General features: G+C 50.9%; 4 protein-coding genes across 4 annotated transcripts, besides 1 other annotated feature; 1 reads left to right on the top strand and 3 right to left on the bottom strand.

Annotated features, from left to right (window-relative positions):
- Positions 1-17,083: part of a sequence feature (contig 1.14 1606..364334(-1)) that runs on past both edges of the window.
- On the bottom strand, positions 92-943 carry ANIA_00886 (protein lamB; the record flags this gene model as incomplete). The annotated part of the gene is made up of 2 exons (XM_653398.1): positions 92-802; positions 893-943. 2 exons carry the CDS (start codon positions 941-943, stop codon positions 92-94), a joined length of 762 nt encoding a protein of 253 aa, XP_658490.1.
- Positions 1,362-5,439, top strand: ANIA_00887 (bifunctional urea carboxylase/allophanate hydrolase; the record flags this gene model as incomplete). The annotated part of the gene is made up of 8 exons (XM_653399.1): positions 1,362-1,432; positions 1,479-1,598; positions 1,651-1,924; positions 1,975-2,695; positions 2,748-4,051; positions 4,099-4,252; positions 4,295-5,140; positions 5,204-5,439. 8 exons carry the CDS (start codon positions 1,362-1,364, stop codon positions 5,437-5,439), a joined length of 3,726 nt encoding a protein of 1,241 aa, XP_658491.1.
- On the bottom strand, positions 5,582-7,288 carry ANIA_00888 (putative JmjC domain protein; the record flags this gene model as incomplete). The annotated part of the gene is made up of 1 exon (XM_653400.1): positions 5,582-7,288. One exon carries the CDS (start codon positions 7,286-7,288, stop codon positions 5,582-5,584), a length of 1,707 nt encoding a protein of 568 aa, XP_658492.1.
- On the bottom strand, positions 7,583-9,309 carry ANIA_00889 (GTP-binding protein Obg; the record flags this gene model as incomplete). Its single annotated transcript, XM_653401.2, has 1 exon — positions 7,583-9,309. One exon carries the CDS (start codon positions 9,307-9,309, stop codon positions 7,642-7,644), a length of 1,668 nt encoding a protein of 555 aa, XP_658493.1. The 3' UTR covers positions 7,583-7,641.

Here is a 17,083-nt window from a genome sequence, read left to right as displayed (position 1 = left end):
GTTGCGGGTGATACTACTGGACGAAGCAAGGTCAGGCCGGCTGAAATTAGACTTAAATGCCTTTTAGATTGAGTGAAATGTACGCAATCGTTCAAAATCCATACTTCTTATTGAATTCGTCCACCACTTTCTTCGTTGTCTTGATGATTTCAAGACAGCCAGGCGAATCGGAATGACAACAAATGGACACATCATAATCTTTAATCGGCAGCGGCACGACAACTCCATCAACGCTCGTGACAGACTGATCCTCAAGCTGTTGCCGGACATGCTTCTCCACATCCGCAGGGTCCCATGGCTTCTTCTTGCGGTCAATGACAAGCATTCCGTTAGAGTCGTACTTGACATCACCATAGAACTCAGCTCGAAATTCAATTCCCAGATCATTGGCAGCCTTTTCCATGTTGGTCCCTGGTAAGCCGAACACAGGGATCCCCTTGGGAATCCCCAGCATGACGGCCTTTGCCACCTCATAATCCCTGCACATCATACCATAAAGGACACCATGAGGCTTAACATGGTTCAGGCGCACCCCTTCGCGATCCAGGAAGCCTTGGAGAGCTCCCACTTGGTAGATAGTGATCGCAGTGAGCTCTTCCGGGGATAGCTTCATTTCGCGCCGTCCGAACCCTTGGATGTCCGGTAAGCCGGGATGGGCACCCACCAAAATATTGTGGGCTTTACAGTTCCGTACTGTTTCCATCATGATCAAAGGATCGCCAGCGTGGAAACCACACGCGATGTTGGCTATGTCAATTAACGGGAGAAGCTCTAGATCCGGCCCACAAGTCCAGTTCCCGTACTATTCGATTGATCGGATTAGCTTCTGTTCGATGGTGATATAGGAGGGCCTATCAGGAAAGACAGCCAGAAAAACGAAATGAAGACATACCGCTTCTCCCATGTCGCAGTTGATTAGAGCTTTTTTCTTGATTGGAGCCATAATGATTATGGGGTTTCGCCGACCACTTCAAGCTTGCTCCTCAAATCCCGGGAGCCTGGCTCGGTACTTATATACGCAGTGCTCGGGCTCGTTTCCGAACGTTGGACGTGAGATATGGGGAATTCTTCAGTAGTTGGGGCAGGGTGGGGGCCTCGGGGAGGTTGTCCCTATCGTTTTGTGCCGATCCTCTCCGTCAAGCCGAAGCTCCAAAGTCTTCGGCGTCATCGTGCAATCATAGCAACGCCGAGTCCCCGGACCTTTTATCAGAAGCCGATTTCCAGTATCATGGAATTGGTTCTTCCCCGCAATGCAGCGAAGGAATGGGGGGTTCTCGAGATAAGGGGGCCCGGGGAGGATGGCTACTTATAACCGGCAAATATCAGTGATTACAGGACTGCAACCTATTAGTGAAAAAATCATGGAGGCCTTAAAGACACTTCTCATCGCCAATCGGGGCGAGATCGCTGTGCGAGTGCTGAAGACTGCAAAGTAGGAACAAGCTTGGTCTCGAGAACATATAGCTGATTCTTTCAAGGAAGCTTAACATTCGGACTATTGCCGTTTATACCGAGCCAGATGCCGCATCAACCCACGTTCATCTAGCAGACGAGGCAATTCTTCTCTCTGGGCCACCGTCCAAAGCATATATTGATGGGTCAGTGGTCTTTTCTTTTCCTCCTTGAGGAGATTCCTAACCTTGGGTTTAGGGATCAAATTATCGATATTGCGAAGCGAAAGGGAGCAGACGCTATCATCCCAGGTTATGGCTTCCTCTCCGAGAACTCAAATTTCGCTAGAGACGTCGCCAGCGCCGGGTTGGCCTTCGTTGGTCCATCCCCAGAAAGCATCGAGGCATTCGGGCTTAAGCACACAGCGCGAGAACTTGCGACAAAAGCCGGTGTACCTATTGTTCCCGGTTCGCAAGGGCTGGTTACAAGTGAAGACGAAGCTGTGAAAATCGCTCAAAGTCTCGGATTTCCTGTACACTCCCCGCCTTGTGCCTAGTATAACACTGCGCTCACAGTCATCAGGTCATGCTTAAGGCCACCGCTGGCGGTGGCGGAATGGGATTACTTACCTGCAACACCGAGAAGGAAGTACGGGAATCGTTTCAGACTGTACAATCCAGGGGTGAAGCTCTCTTCAAGAACGCTGGACTCTTCATCGAGCGTTACTATCCGTCTAGCCATCACATTGAGGTCCAAGTTTTTGGAAATGGGCAAGGTAAGGCTATTTCCATTGGGGAAAGAGAGTGCTCCATCCAAAGGAGACACCAGAAAGTGATTGAAGAATGTCCAAGCCCCTTTGTAACCAGGAATCCGGAGCTCAGGAAAGGCCTGTGCGACGCCGCTGTCCGCCTCGCTGAATCAATTGACTATGGCTCCGCTGGAACAATTGAGTATCTCGTGGATGACGAATCGGGGAAGTTTTTCTTCTTGGAGATGAACACACGTCTTCAAGTTGAGCATGGAATTACCGAGCTATGCTACGGCGTTGATTTGGTGGAACTCATGCTTCGACAAGCGGATGCCCAGTTGTCAGGCAGAAAAGGTCTCGAAGCAGAGTTTCTCTCGAGCATTCCGGTAGGCGCTCCACAAGGGTTTGCCATTGAGGCTCGAGTGTATGCGGAGAACCCAGTCAGGGACTTTGCTCCTTGCCCTGGGATACTCCAGGACGTGGATTGGAAGGAAACCACAGGATCAAGAATTGATACGTGGGTGTACAGGGGAATCAAAGTGTCCGCGAACTACGGTAAGACTTTGTGCAAATCCTGTACCTGCAAGAGAATCCTGACAAGGAATAGATCCTCTTCTTGCAAAGGTCATGTATCATGCATCGAGCAGGCAAAAAGCGATTGAGGGACTGAGAGACATCCTAACTGGGTCACGGATCTGTGGCCCTCCAACTAACCTCGGGTTTCTGGCTGAAATCCTTGCCAACAAGGACTTTAACGCTGGAAACACCTTGACTAAGTTCTTGAATAATTTCGAATACAATCTAGCTGCTATTGATGTCATCTCCGGTGGCGCTTATACGCTGATTCAAGACTGGCCCGGTCGTCCAACAGTAGGCCGAGGCTTCTGTCACTCCGGGCCGATGGATTCTGTTGCGTTCCGCATTGCGAATGCTCTGGTGGGCAACCCAGTCGGTCTTGAGGGCTTAGAGATCACGCTGAGCGGGCCAGAGCTACGTTTCCTTGGACCAGCGGTAATCTCACTTTGCGGTGCACCGATTGATGCCAAACTGGATGAAGCTCCTGTACCCATGTGGTCTAGGGTAAAGGTATCGGCAGGCCAACGCTTGAAGATAGGGAAGACCACGGGTGGCGGTTGCAGGGCTTACCTTGCCGTCCTCGGTGGATTCCCCAATATAGCTGAGTGGTTTGGCTCCAAAGCGACTGCGCCCATGGTCGGTGTCGGAGGTTACCAGGGTCGACAGCTTACATCTGGAGATTATCTAACTATCTCCGCCCAAATCCCTGAGTCGGATAATGAATTAAGTTTACCGGAGCATCTTATCCCGCAGTATCCTGACAGCTGGGAACTTATGTCGATGCCGGGACCGTATGATGAAGGATATCTCGCGCCCGAGAGTATAGACATGCTCTACAACGCAGAATGGACTATTTCGCACAACGCTGCAAGGGGTGGGATTCGTCTGCTTGGTCCTAAGCCCACCTGGGCTCGGCCGGATGGAGGAGAGGGCGGTGCACACCCTTCTAACCTAATCGAGTGTGGATACGCCATTGGATCAATCAACTGGACAGGTGACGACCCGGTGATTTTCCCGCAAGATGCACCAGATCTTGGTGGCTTTGTTAGCAGTCATACAATTGTCAAAGCAGACCTGTGGAAACTAGGACAGGTCAAAGCTGGAGACAAATTGAAATTCAGAGCTACGTCATTGAAAGATACTCTACTGGCGCGCAATGAGCTGGAGAGATTTATATCTGACATTGTGCAATGCTGTCAGAAGGGGGAAGACTTCGGTAGTATAACTCCTCTAGCCTCTTCTTTGCCTCCAGCCATGTCCTCGTCAACACGGGTCTCTGGCATCGTGCATCAAATTCCAGAGAAAGGGAACCAGCCGCTTGTTTCCTACCGACAGGTAATAAAGGACATTCCTGATAAGCTGCCGATCTAACAGTTTCCTAGGCCGGTGATGACTACCTTCTGATTGACTACGGCGTTGGTGCCTTTGATCTGAACCACCGCTACAGAGTCACCGCGCTGAAAAAAGTGCTCAGCGAGGCAGCAGGCGATATCTCAGTATCAAACGGCTTGATAAACTTGGTCGGCTGTGGAAATTGTAAGATTTTCTGATGTCAGCTAGTATGCCTTACTAACCAAGATCTCCCAAAAGCCCTAATGATTTACTACGACGGCACCAAGATACCGCAACAAAAGCTAATCGACTACCTCTGCACTATCGAGACTCAACTCGGCGACCTCAGCCGTGCAAAGGTACCCAGCCGCCGTTTCAAACTTCCATTAACCTTTGAAAGCAAGCGACAGACCGACGCAATCAAACGGTACATGGAGACCCAACGCCCCTACGCCTCCTATCTCCCAGACAACATCGATTTTGTCGCGCGCAACAACGCCTTTACCCGTGCCGAGCTTGAGAACATCTACCTTACCGCCAGTTTCATGGTCATCACCGTCGGCTTCTTCACAGCCCTTCCGATCGCTCTTCCCGTCGATCCGCGCCAGCGCATGAACTGCCCCAAGATGAACCCCTCCCGCGTCTTCACACCAGCCGGACAAGTCTCGTGGGGCGGCAGCTGCCTGGCCATCTACACCGTTGACTCTCCAGGTGGGTATCAAATGAATGGAATGACCATCCCCGGCGTTGATATTCTCGGCACGAAACGGGGTTATGCGCCAGAGAAACCGTGGCTTTTTGAAGACTTCGATCAGATCACGTTTTACAAAGTCACCGAGGAGGAGTATGAAAGACAGCTTGCGTTGTTCCAGAGCGGAAGGTATGAATATGAGTGGGAGGTGGTTGAGTTTGATATGGCCGAGCATAACCGGCTTCTTAAGGAGACGAAGGAGGAGGTTAAGGCAATTCGCGCGCGGCAGCGAAAGGCGCAGGCTGAGATGGATTTGCTGGAGAAGGAATTACTTGAACGGTGGGCCAAGGAGAAGGCTGAACGGGGAGTCTCAATGGATACAGTTGAGGAACTGTTGAAAGGTTTGTCTTCCATTCTGTGTTCCATATTACTTCAGAGTGTTTTTTGTACTAACATGTGAATAGACCCCGAAATCACCGTAATTGAAGCGCCCCTCAACGCGAACGTTTGGAAAGTTGAAGTGAAAGAAGGCGACAAACTAGACAAAGACCAGGTGGTCGTGATCCTGGAAGCAATGAAGCTCGAGATTGCAGTGCGGGCGGAGTCTGCTGCGGCCGGCGCTGTTGTTGAGAAGATCCTGGCCCAGCCAGGAAAGTCTATTGAGGCTGGAAAGCCTCTGATGCTGGTCCGGAGGGGCTAGGCTTAGGACTTGCAATACCATGTCCTTGGAGATTATGGGATGTATCATTATTACGAATTTTTTTTTTTTTGGCTAGATTAGTTGGTTTATAATAACCTTCCTGCTGTAGACTGTACGTGCAGTGATGCAGGCAGTAGTCGAATTACCACCAGAAACTAACGCTTATGCCCGCCTTCAATCCCCTCACATAATGCCACCATCCCACCGGGATATAAAGTGACTCTCCTTCTCTCAAGATCGTTTCAAAATACTCCGCCTGCTGAAATCCCGGCCACATGGCCTCCCACTGCTCCGACTCCGCCGGGGAGAGCTCAATAGCGGCGACATCGACCTGTGACGTATTCGACATATCAATCATGCGTGCTGTAGAAGTATCATCGCCATCTGAGCCAACACGGCCTGCACCGTTTCCTGGAGAGGAATGACTATTTCTCCTTTCTTTGTCAGAGGCAACAGCTTCCATGCCCCGGGGGTGAATCTGCGAAGCTGGGGTATGAGGCGAGTAGAGCCGAATATACTTGGCACCAGTGACTTGGACGAGAATGTTGTGGTAGGGATCGTGGTGCAGAGGGGAGATTGTCCAAGATGGGCCGATCCACGTGTTTATAATTGGGTCGCTGGGTGGTGTAAGAATGTCGTCGGTGACAAAGTCACCCGTTGCATTGTCGTGTGCTTCGTCAGTGTTCGACCCGACGGTTGTCGCCTTTCTCTTCCGTTCCTCTTCCTGTTCCTGGCACTTCTTCAAGTATACTGGTGTGCCCGGATCTGGTGCTGGCGGGTCAATATAGCAGAAGTCTGGAACGGAGATATCCTTGCGCAAGGCGGGGATCTGACTGAGAAGATCATGCTGCGCTAAATACCCGGTTTTATTGGCGTCTTCCCGTTCATCAAGGTCCTGACCCTCGACTTGGTCGCCAACCTCAGCCGCGGGTGACCGCAGTCTCGCCGTCGATGTCGACGGATTTCTCCAAATGTATTTATCAACAAACTCCTTAAATTCCATAATCCGCTGTCCCCATCCCTCGTCCGTATACGACCTCCCAATCTCCACAGGTACCAGCCTGCGTCCACCGAATGTCCTCTCAAGCCAATAATCGCGCGACGCCCATGACCTATTCGACATGGCGGGCCAGTGCTCCACCGCATCCGTAATCACAAGCGGTGTCTTGACATTCTGTATATGCTCTTCCATGTAATCGAAGCTTGGGTTTGAAACGCGCGTAACCGGGTACTTGAGGCTCGGCGGGGGAACAGCGTCGGGTGGGAACAGTGGAGGGGAGAGCTTCCGTCGCTTAGAAGCACGGGATGGACTGTCACCTGATTCTGAACTATTCAAAACGTTACCCTTGTCTAGAGTACGGGGTCGTGTAGCGTTTTGTAAAGCCGAAAGGAGAGACTCGATGAGGTCTTCGCGGAGAGGCGCGCCGGTCATGATCAATGCTTTGTCGACAAGATGGATGACTGGTGAAAGCCAGGGAGCCGCGGGGTCGACTCGCAAGCCATCACCGGCGTAGCTGTTAAGAAGCTGAATCAACTGAGAAACAAGTAGCTGTCCGGAAGTCTGAGTGTTGTCTGTGTCCTGGTCAATGAGCCCGAGATGATTGCAGATGCTCAGGCTAGCTTTGAGGATACTCGCGTCGGTATAGAGTCTCCGCCAGCAGGGTTGGACGTCCTTGAAGGGGAAAACGCGTAACTTCGCGTCAGAAAGCCGAAGGGTTTCGTCTGTATTGTTCAGAAGATTTTCGTGAAGGGCTTGATGGTCATTGTCGAAGCACTGGAGGATCGGGTCGTCAGAGGCTGGACTTGTTATTGCGGAGAGCGTGGCAGTCAGAACTTTATGGAGAGCCATCTTTCTGGCAGGGTGGGGGTGAATGGAGTAAAAGAGAAAGGTGAAATCTCAAGGAGGGGAGAAGGTCAAGAAAGTTATAAAGACGTGTTTTGCCATTTTCGCTGCTGGTGGATTAAGCAGTTGTCAGTCACATTTGGGATTCTGTCAGAGAAGATTAATTATCAAGTTGTGCCATACGCCAAGGCTTGTAGTCAAGGCTTGTACGCAGGCCAAGCGCTTGTTCTAATGCACAATAATATTGCGAGAACTACATACTGTCGATAGCACAGTTATTTACAAGTGAGCAAGGGCGCTGACCGTCTTAGGAGAGTTTATTTCACATTGAATATACAGAAAGATGCTCCTTAAAGCCTCTACAGAAGCTGCATCACCAGCTTGGGAATCTGCTGGACATTCTCAGCATTAATGGCACTCACAGGGATTGCAGATATCCCTTCTTTCCAACCTTTAGCATATCCTGAGGGATGCTCATGCTTGCCCTGCTCGACTCCGCAAAGGTATTCCTGAAGCGCTTTGAAGCGCTCTCTCGTTTTGGGGAGATCGCACTTCGTAGCCACAACAAACCAGGGCTTCGTATGATTAGCGGGAAAGTCAAGCTCGGGAAGTCTGTCCTTGGGTTGAGATATTGCCTTATCACTGTCGCCTTGTAGTTCTGGAAGGCTACGCATTGGCAAGTCCCAGGTCGGATCGTCGCCGCTCTCATTGGAAGTTCCGCCCATGTCACGCAGCTCTTCGTATTTCCCGAGCTCATTCCACAGTTCCTGTAGCTCTTGGACGGGATCTCCAGCGCTAAGATCGACTACGAAGGCCAGGATCCCTGCCCGCTCAATGTGCCGCAGAAATCCCAAGCCCAAGCCACGATCCAAATGGGCGCCTTTGATCAAACCCGGGATATCAGCGATCGTGAACCGTTTCCGAGGGGGCTTGTTTTTGAGTTCAACGAGTGGCCGCCCTTTGTCGTTGTCAATGACCACGGTCCCAATATTGGGCTCGAGCGTAGTGAACGCCCAATTGCCAATGCGAGTCCGGCTGTTCGTCAGTGACCGTAGTAATGTGCTCTTCCCAGCATTCGGCTTGCCGACTAGCCCAACATCCGCAAGCAGTTTCAGCTCAAACTCTAGCTCCAAGCGCTTACCTCCTTCTCCGCGCGAAGCAAACTTAGGCCGAGGGTTCTCACGGGAGACCCAATGCGGATTTCCCAGACCCCCAGCGCCCCCTGCAGCTAGCAAGACCGGCTTGTCCATATGTTGCGAGAGATCCAGGTATATAGGCGCACGCGGTTCGAGCGCAGCAATATTCTGCCTCCGTGGCGGATTGCTGGGAAACACGGTCGTCAGGAAATCAGACGGGTTCGCCCCGGGGTAGAGGGCCCAGCGGTCGTGGCGGATGGGCTGAAAATCGAGATCCTGCCGCTCGTCCTCGTCCTCGCCCTCGCCCGACTTCGCCTTCTCCTTCTTCATTTTCCTCTCCAGTGCACGCCGTCGCTGTTCCTCAGCGACCGGGTCGTACCGATCCACTTCGCGCACCACGGTCCCCACTGGAACCTGGATAAGAACGTCTTCACCACGTTTACCACCTTTACTTTTTCCTTGACCATTCTTGCCTCTGGTTGCTCTGATTACCCCACTCCGAGCAAGCTTGTGTAGACTGGTGAGCCCTTCAACGGCTTGAATATAGACACTGCCACCACTGCCGCCATCACCGCCATTTGGTGGCCCTTCGGGAATATACTTTTCCCTCTGAAACGAGACGCAACCGTTCCCACCGTCGCCGGCATAAATCGTCGAGCGGCAACGATCTTGAAAGATGAACCGGGAGTAGTCTTCGGGTGACGGATTGAGATGTGAAGGAGCGTCACTAGCAATGGCTGCGTCTATGGACTCTTTTGGCTCGGTATCTGTAGCGTATCCGCGACTGTATGGGTGTATTGCGCTCAGTCTATTCGGTGGAGAGCAGAAACAAACGCTTCGTTTGGCGAACAAGCTGGTCAGAGTTCGGAGGCTTGTTCGTTGAGTCGCCATTGTATATTGTGCTAGGTGTCGCTCATCCTGCAACAATTGTCGGGACGTGCTCGGTCAATGGAGCGAGTGGGTAAGCTGGAAACCGAGCTTTTCATGCTCTTCAGCTATGTCACGGCCATGACGCTCAAAAGCTTTGCCAGGCATTTTTGACGTCATGTGATCTTATCTACAGCTTTCAGTGCACGTGACGATAGATAACAGCCACTGCTCAGTTATTATCTGGTCTTCATCGTCAAACCCCTACGCTCACGTATCCTCAACTTAGAAACAAAAACAAATCGCGGTATGCTGCTAATGGTCAAGAACTTCCCTGTTAATCCCGAATGGCCTGATCACCCCTATTATGCAACGAACTCAGTGCCAGCTTGAGTTATGGTCATGACACCTAGTGCCTGACCATGTCCCGTTTCAGAGTGAGCTTCGCCTCAACATTCGCTCTAGGTTACAAGATATCTATCCACTCCCGATGAATTGATGACGCATTACATCCTCACATTCGTGGCTCGCTCCACGCGGCTGCGAGAGGGTTGGCAAGACAATCTGACACAGACACGGTCGACTCAGTTACTGCCAGCCACGCAATTACAGGAGTATTCCTGGTCTCGATAAAGGCGTCCTATTCATAATGTATCAATCCACACGTACCCTGATTGAGATATCGCATCAATTCTACAAGAAGTCAAGCTATATTTGGACCCGTCGCTGCGGTTATGTACGAGCATAGGAATGTGCATAGTCTGTACAGAGCCGACTATGCGATTGGCTGGTACAGCGCTGTTTGCAAGACTCGATCGCCTTGGTCTCAGACTCTATACCTATCATGATGAGAACAAAGTGAAGTCATTTTGAGACCTGCTGAGCCAGCAGATCAGTAAGGCGGAGTGGCACCGTGCCATGCATTATATCGACAGGTACCGGTAGGTTCCAAACTCTCGAAAAAAGGGCCAGACTTGTTGTCGAAAGTACAGACAGCTAGGAGAATCTACGATGAGGCGGATCTCCATTTCTCCATAATCACTCCCCAAAAGAGAGTGCGGTCTGGACTCGACGCTTTGGGGTATAGTTGAAAAGTTAAAGTTAACTTTGTGCGGAGTAAATAATTCGACACATCATCTAGCGAATTTTGTAGAACGCAGAGAGCCGCGACGTCGGATAGGTAGAGAAAGCCATTCTATTCGTAAGGTAGCCCTGAATACAATGTAATCCAATATAGGCATTTCAATGTGGCGTGAACCTTTCCATAATGCTCGCCGGTCATAAGTGGTTGGGTACCTAGTCAACGTACTTTCTGTGCTGCGGATCCTGTGTCCCAAATGCAAGGTACCCAAACTCACTATTCAGTCCCAAAGATATCAACCAATAGCATCATTCAGAGAGGTTTCTTCCATCAGCCGAGGATGGGCTAAATTGGAACATACTAAATATACTGAAACTCAGGTTGGAGGCGGGTGAGGTATCTCATTGGACGGAAAGGTACTGCTGAAGCGAGGACTTGTGGTGGTACTTTTGCTTTCTCGGCAGCTTTATCTGGAAGACATAGCGAGGCTCCAGCTCAGCTTCCAAGCTGGAATCTAGAATTCCAGATAGGCAAAGCTGACGATGATTTGACTTCTCAAACTAAGATCGGTCTTTGGATTATGGAGACGAGGTATTCTGCCGCGTCATTAGGGTGGCAAGTTTTACGAGCGTCAATCCAAAGCAGCTTTACAGGACTATACTCTGCGTAGATATGATTCCGGCCAACGCCACAATTACTATATGGACTGCCTCCAGTGTCAAGGAAGGCCTACGAAACTTGTCGAGTCAGGTATTGGCTGCTTGGGCTGAACGTAATACAGGTTGCCTCTGCAACTTATCGAGCGGACCTGGTTTCCGCCGATTCATTAAGCATCGTCTCCGTACGGATCTCCCTATTCATCAAGTCCCCGCCATCATTGTCTCGGCGCTCATTGCTCATCTACTGTTGTCGCCCGTTGGGTCAACTTCCGTCAGGAATCGTGTTGCACAGCAAGAGATGATTGCATAATCGTACGACCTGCCCGCCTCGATAGGTGAATATACATATGCCATCCAGGTATCGATGTTGTGCCTATACCGCTTGCTTGATAAAACGATCTTTTGGGCAGGGAAGTCTGGGATGAAGTATTTTCAGAGAGCAGACTAATATCGATCTAGACAATGAATTCAACGTTCAAGATACTGATAGTAACTAATCCCCCTAATAATGAGCCATTTGAGAAAGCCTGCTCAATCCAATGAAATGCATTGAACAAAGTTTCGTTCTCTACGCTAGATGGTTCATTACATGCAGAGTCTAGGGATTCGTTGACACTTATTGATTAGAACAGTTGCGCGAAACAATTACAACATCAATCTGAACGTTAGGAGCACAGAGGCATACCTTGTTCAGACCGACAATAGATTAGCACAGCGGCCGGGCTCGTCAGCACGACTTCAGCCAATTTGAATCCCGTCCTCGTGGTGCCACAAACCGCTCTCACCGTATGTCTATCCGATCGGTCTGTCCGTATGCAAATGTGCTTTCTCAATGATGTGTCAGAGTATAGGTGTCCAGAGGAGTTTTGATGCCAACGGGAGTTAACCCAAGCCTCGACAAGTGTACAGCATACGCAGGTGTTGGCGCCATGCGTAGTGGAAACAGGAATAACCTGTGCAGGGCCGAGACTTTCTTGATTTCAGACCATCATACCATGATTTCGTCACTCAAGAAAATGACGTTCTAACCCCTCGATCTTGGTACAATGATTACATGCGCTGTTTCGCATGCAACTAACTGACCGACACTTGGACAGATCCGATGGGCGAGGACTCGGAAATTTTTTGCCTTTCGTCTTCGAGGGTAGAGATCGACTGGAGGCGAACAGAACACAGGCGAATTAGTAATCATAGGGTGAATCAGAGGCTCGTAGGCTAGCAGCAGCAAGTGCTGTGCTGTTCTCTGCTCAGCTGGATTGCAATCCTGGTCTTGCCTCACTGAAGAGACGGCCTCGTCAAATGAACACTCGCGGCTTAAATCTTCCCTGCGGATGATTTTCGTATGCAAGGTAGCCCCAAGTGTTGACAGATCCTTGCTTGATCTATTGATGGACAGGCGCCCCACGTTCAGAGGAGACAGCTTCGCACCAAGCAAAGATCGAAAGTGTGACCAGAACAAATAGTATGATTCAGATGACCGGGGCTACACAAGGATCGCCGGGTAGAAGTACGTGCTTTGTGGCCAAAGTACTCTGGAACCTTTGAACAACGGAAAGGCGCTGTTGACGTTTACGGTGGCCCAGTTTCAGCTTGAATGTGAATCTCTGCAGTGGAGACTGAGAAGGCTAGTTGCTCACATGATTTCAGGGGCCGGACGATAATCAGGTCGTAGTTCACCCTAGCGGCGACCCGGGAGTGACTACCGAGGCCCGAAGAATGTGCGTCTAAACTCGAAACGGTCAATAAAGTCAAAAGGTAAAGATGGGCTGGCTGAGTGGTGAGGCGGTTGTGACGGATTGTTGAATCCGGCAACCAGAACCATGGTTAGCGTCAGAGATCCGTCGCCGCGGCACCGGATCGCTCTTTCCGATGAGACTATGGAGCTCCGCAAGGTACAGTGTACACCCACTCACCCAGCCTTGCTTGCCACCAGGGGCTTCAATTGCTTCCACAAAGCGGTATGGTGACAGCTCAACTTGAAATGAGGCTTTACGCGCCTCGAGTACTGACGGACAGTCGGACGAGGCTCGTTCTCATTGGCCTCGGGTCATAGCTCGTGCCTTGAAGAAGGCAGAGAAACACAAAAAAGCCCAACGGAAGTTAGAGGATCAACCACTCCACCGGCGGCCCCACTTATCGCATCCACAGATAAATTAACTTCAGATCGTGCAAAGTACAAAGATACGTACGCAGCTGCGTACGGAGTACTCCGTACTTTGTTATGTAATAATCCTGAGATTACGTCTTTCTGTCTGTCTCCCGGTTCTTGTGCCACTATCCCTGTCGAAAGTACGGTGTAGATGCGGACTTTTGATGTTAGTTTGTTCCGAGTGTGACAGAGCCCCAAGCTGTCAGCCGACACGCAGTAGGAGTTGGCAGCCGCAACGGGTGAGCACGGTAGGTTAGATGCCGACCTAGAAGGAGCTTCAGAACAATCGGCCTCATATAATGGATTATAACTTAGGTTACCATCCGTCGGTCTATGGTACGATTGAATTTATATGTGGAACCTTTACGGATCAAGGCCGCCGGCACTGGGGCCAAACCCTGCATGATCCTTTCAGAGTTGTATCATATGTACCGAATGTTTCCAGAACAACTGGGTCTGACGCGCTCGTTGGGCGATGACTGCTCCTAATTATTCATTAAATTCAAGCAGCGGCACAGTAAATCATCGTCAAGTAAGTGCGGCTGTGGCGGCCAATCCGGCAACTCCCTCAAACGGCCAGCAACGCACTGTTGGATTGAATCTAGATTTGATCAATCCTTCAACACGCCTCAAATTCTTTTCGGTTCAACGTACGTATAGCGCACGTCGTCATAACCAAGGCTCGTAGGACTTAAGGTACTCATGTCCGGCACCGTATATCGAGGTTGCCCATTGAGTCATTGACCCGACAGTCCGGCACAGTGGGCTGCATATCGAGGACGATCTCTGATCCACTCAGTACGCTATTCTGAGAAGTTCATTCATCCCCAACAGGCATGAAAGAGAGCGTCACCGCATAGCTGCTACTCACGGGAGGGCAAGTAATCTTCATGAAGCCGACGTCAACACTACAACCGATTTGGCCCTGAATCAAGTAATTGGTTAGGCAACGGGTGCTGTGCTGTCTGATGGCCGGAAACTCGACGTAATCAGGAAACCCACCGAACGGGATTGGCAGAAGTGGGATGTCCGTCGAGTTACACTGGCTCACACATCAGCCGTGACCGAATAATTGCTACCAGGAATCCATTGACTCGCGGCAGTTCTGCGCGCTGATCATCCTTTTTCTGCTAATGTGCGAATCGGAGAATTGTTCAAAGGCCATGTGACGAGCTGACAGCAGGAGCGAAAGGGCGTAGTATCGATCTGATGGAAAGCTCTGGCTAGTGATGCCCCATCATTCGCTCGTGTTTGCTTTCTCGTAGACTCAGCATCGATGTCATGAAATGTGGCAGCTTGCGAGTAATATCCTTGCATAAACTGGGCCGGCCGTTAAGATGAGGATTACAACAATTCTTTTCGGCAATCGGTGCTATGCCGCCGCCCTCACCGTATCTTTCGACTCTGGTTTGCTGCAAGGCAGGCAAGGACAAGGGCCATATTATTTGCTGAGCGCAGCATGCAAGCACAAATGTCAAACCACCCGCTGATTTTGTTTTCTGCCCAAGCCAGCAGGATCCGGACCCTAGACGAGCCTATGAGCCGGGTTGGAGGCGAAATAACCACGCGCCGACGATGCAGCCAAGAGAGAATCGGCCAGGGTATCGTCGCTGTCAGTGTAAGTGCTGTTTGCTTGCAGCTCTCACCGCTTAAGTTCGGTGCAGGCCAGGTTTCCTCCTCAACCGTGTTTGGTTCTCCCTTTCCATCTGCAGCAATTGAGCTCATCGAGCCAGTCACCTCCCTGTGGCCTGATCCCGACGACGCACATGCATGCTCGTCTCATCGGTCTTTTGAAACACAGGGATCGTCAGCAAGGAAGAGCTATCGCGCAGAGCCGAGTTGGTCAGTGCTCACCTGACCGGTAGCCATGCATACCTACGCGCCTCAACAGCACCGGCTGCCTTTTCATCCGCTTTCCGACATTTCCGAATGGAAGTCGCTATTGACACGATGACTCTGATATTTGAAATGGGAGGCCTAAGTCCCTGTGTCCAGTTTCCTTACCTGTCACCGCCGGACAACGGGACTGTTTCGTGGAGTGTGTGGAGCTCAAAGCCCAAGGGAGTTCGTACTGGGGTTGCGTAGTATCGTTTGCACCCAAGTCTGTATGCGTGCGCACAATGCATACGATACAAATTCACGGCACGTCAGCCGAGCAGAAAATTTTCCAACTTATCGGCTATAGCGAACGTGTCCCAATTCTAGAGGTTAACCACTGCCTTATTTCTGGCCTCTATTGGGACTCAGTGATGGGTGCCCCAACTCCGCTCATGATACGCAGGAGAACGCTGCGGTCTCTCCATTCAGTAGAGCCTCCGTTTGGAACACTTCCCCCTGCTACGGAACCTGGACGTCAAACAATGATACGACTGCAAGCTCCAATGAAGCACGGTTGTTATGGTGTTGTCGATGTGCGCATACTAGAGACTACCGGCATCGAGCCACTCCGGCGTCCTTAACTCGGACAGCATCGGAGCTGGTCCGCCAGGTGAGCTCTGTGGTGGGCCAAGAGATTAGCTGCAGGATTGCAGCCCATCGTTCGATCTTCCTTCTGCCCCTCTTCTCCAACCTCGTTCGGCTCGCGTGGCTCCAGGTTTAGAGATGCGCTAATCCAGACGCTTAACAGATTCATGCCCATTGTGTCTTCGAAGCTAACGCTGCTGCAAAGCCAATGAAATAGTCAACTCCCTGACTCGGTCGGCATGCGAGCAACCGTTGGGCTGCGGTCCACGTGAGCCATTCGAAATGGCCGCAGAGGACGATGTCTATTGCCTACGGTGGTCATGCAACGCCTAAGCAGGCTGCTTCGGTTCATAGAAACTTCCACGTTCAGGCGGCAATGAGAACTGCAAATCTCTGTACTGTTCCTGCTGCAAAAGCGAGTCATTGAAACTAGAGACCTACGGAGCACGAAGTGACGCCCTGCTTAGAAGAAATGACGGTCAGCGTTCCCCGGAAAAGTCTTCCAGTCTTTGGAAAAATATTCCCGCTCCTTACTGAGATGGGTAGAGAGCTTGCACTCGCTTGCACTCCGTACGGGGCTTTAGGAGAGTCGAGTCTCAAAGCACCGAATAATAGGAGAGAGATCCATACTGGTAGGTGACAGCTCATATTTACGGTCTGCTGACAGTACGACAGACTGACGGCAATTACAGAGCAGACGAATAGATCTGTCTTGGAGTTTTGATTATCCCTGCAGATTAGCTGTAGATGCTGCAATGCCGCATTGTCTCCTCGCGTCGATAGGCTGGACTGGTTACTCAGACAGGGATGGGATCTTCCAGGTACCGATCCGCTCACTGTGCACTCCGTACAACCAGACATTCCTACGAAGCCAATGGCATTGGTTTCCTGGCGTATCTGATCGAGAGTCGAAGAGTCAAGATCAATAGAATGTGATCCGTCAATCTGTCTACGAGTCTCGATTACCCCTTTTGACATGGTCACAATCTCCAACAATCTCCAGCACCACGCTAGACGTCAATCCGTCTTTCCTCCGATCAGCCAGCCCGTTGGGCCCACTCCGGCCAGGCAGAATGACGAAATGCCCGTTTTCAGACCCTCACCGTTCCGTAGAATCAGAGTCATACTATCGCTCCGTATGGGGTAGAAAAAACTGAAACTGGGACTGGGAGCTCCTCGACTGCTCACTTCAGTATCAGACCCACCTTTTCCCAATTCTCATTTCTCTGGGCTCTCGTCGTCTTCGAATAAGAATCATAATTTCGATCGTCACCTGTTTGTTTTCTCCTGACCGGCTCCCACTCTCCCATTGACCGAATGTCTGGCCTCGCCCTGTTTGAGGGATCGCATACACCGCATTTTTCCCCTTTCTCCTGAACAAGGCCTTTAGACCTCGTTGCCTTTGTTTGCTACTGAGACCAATCGCCAATGGCAGCTTGCAAGATC

This window comes from Aspergillus nidulans, chromosome VIII, assembly GCF_000011425.1.
Source record: "Aspergillus nidulans FGSC A4 chromosome VIII".
NCBI classification, from domain to species: domain Eukaryota; kingdom Fungi; phylum Ascomycota; class Eurotiomycetes; order Eurotiales; family Aspergillaceae; genus Aspergillus; species Aspergillus nidulans.
This window is presented reverse-complemented; position numbering and strand designations above follow the sequence as displayed.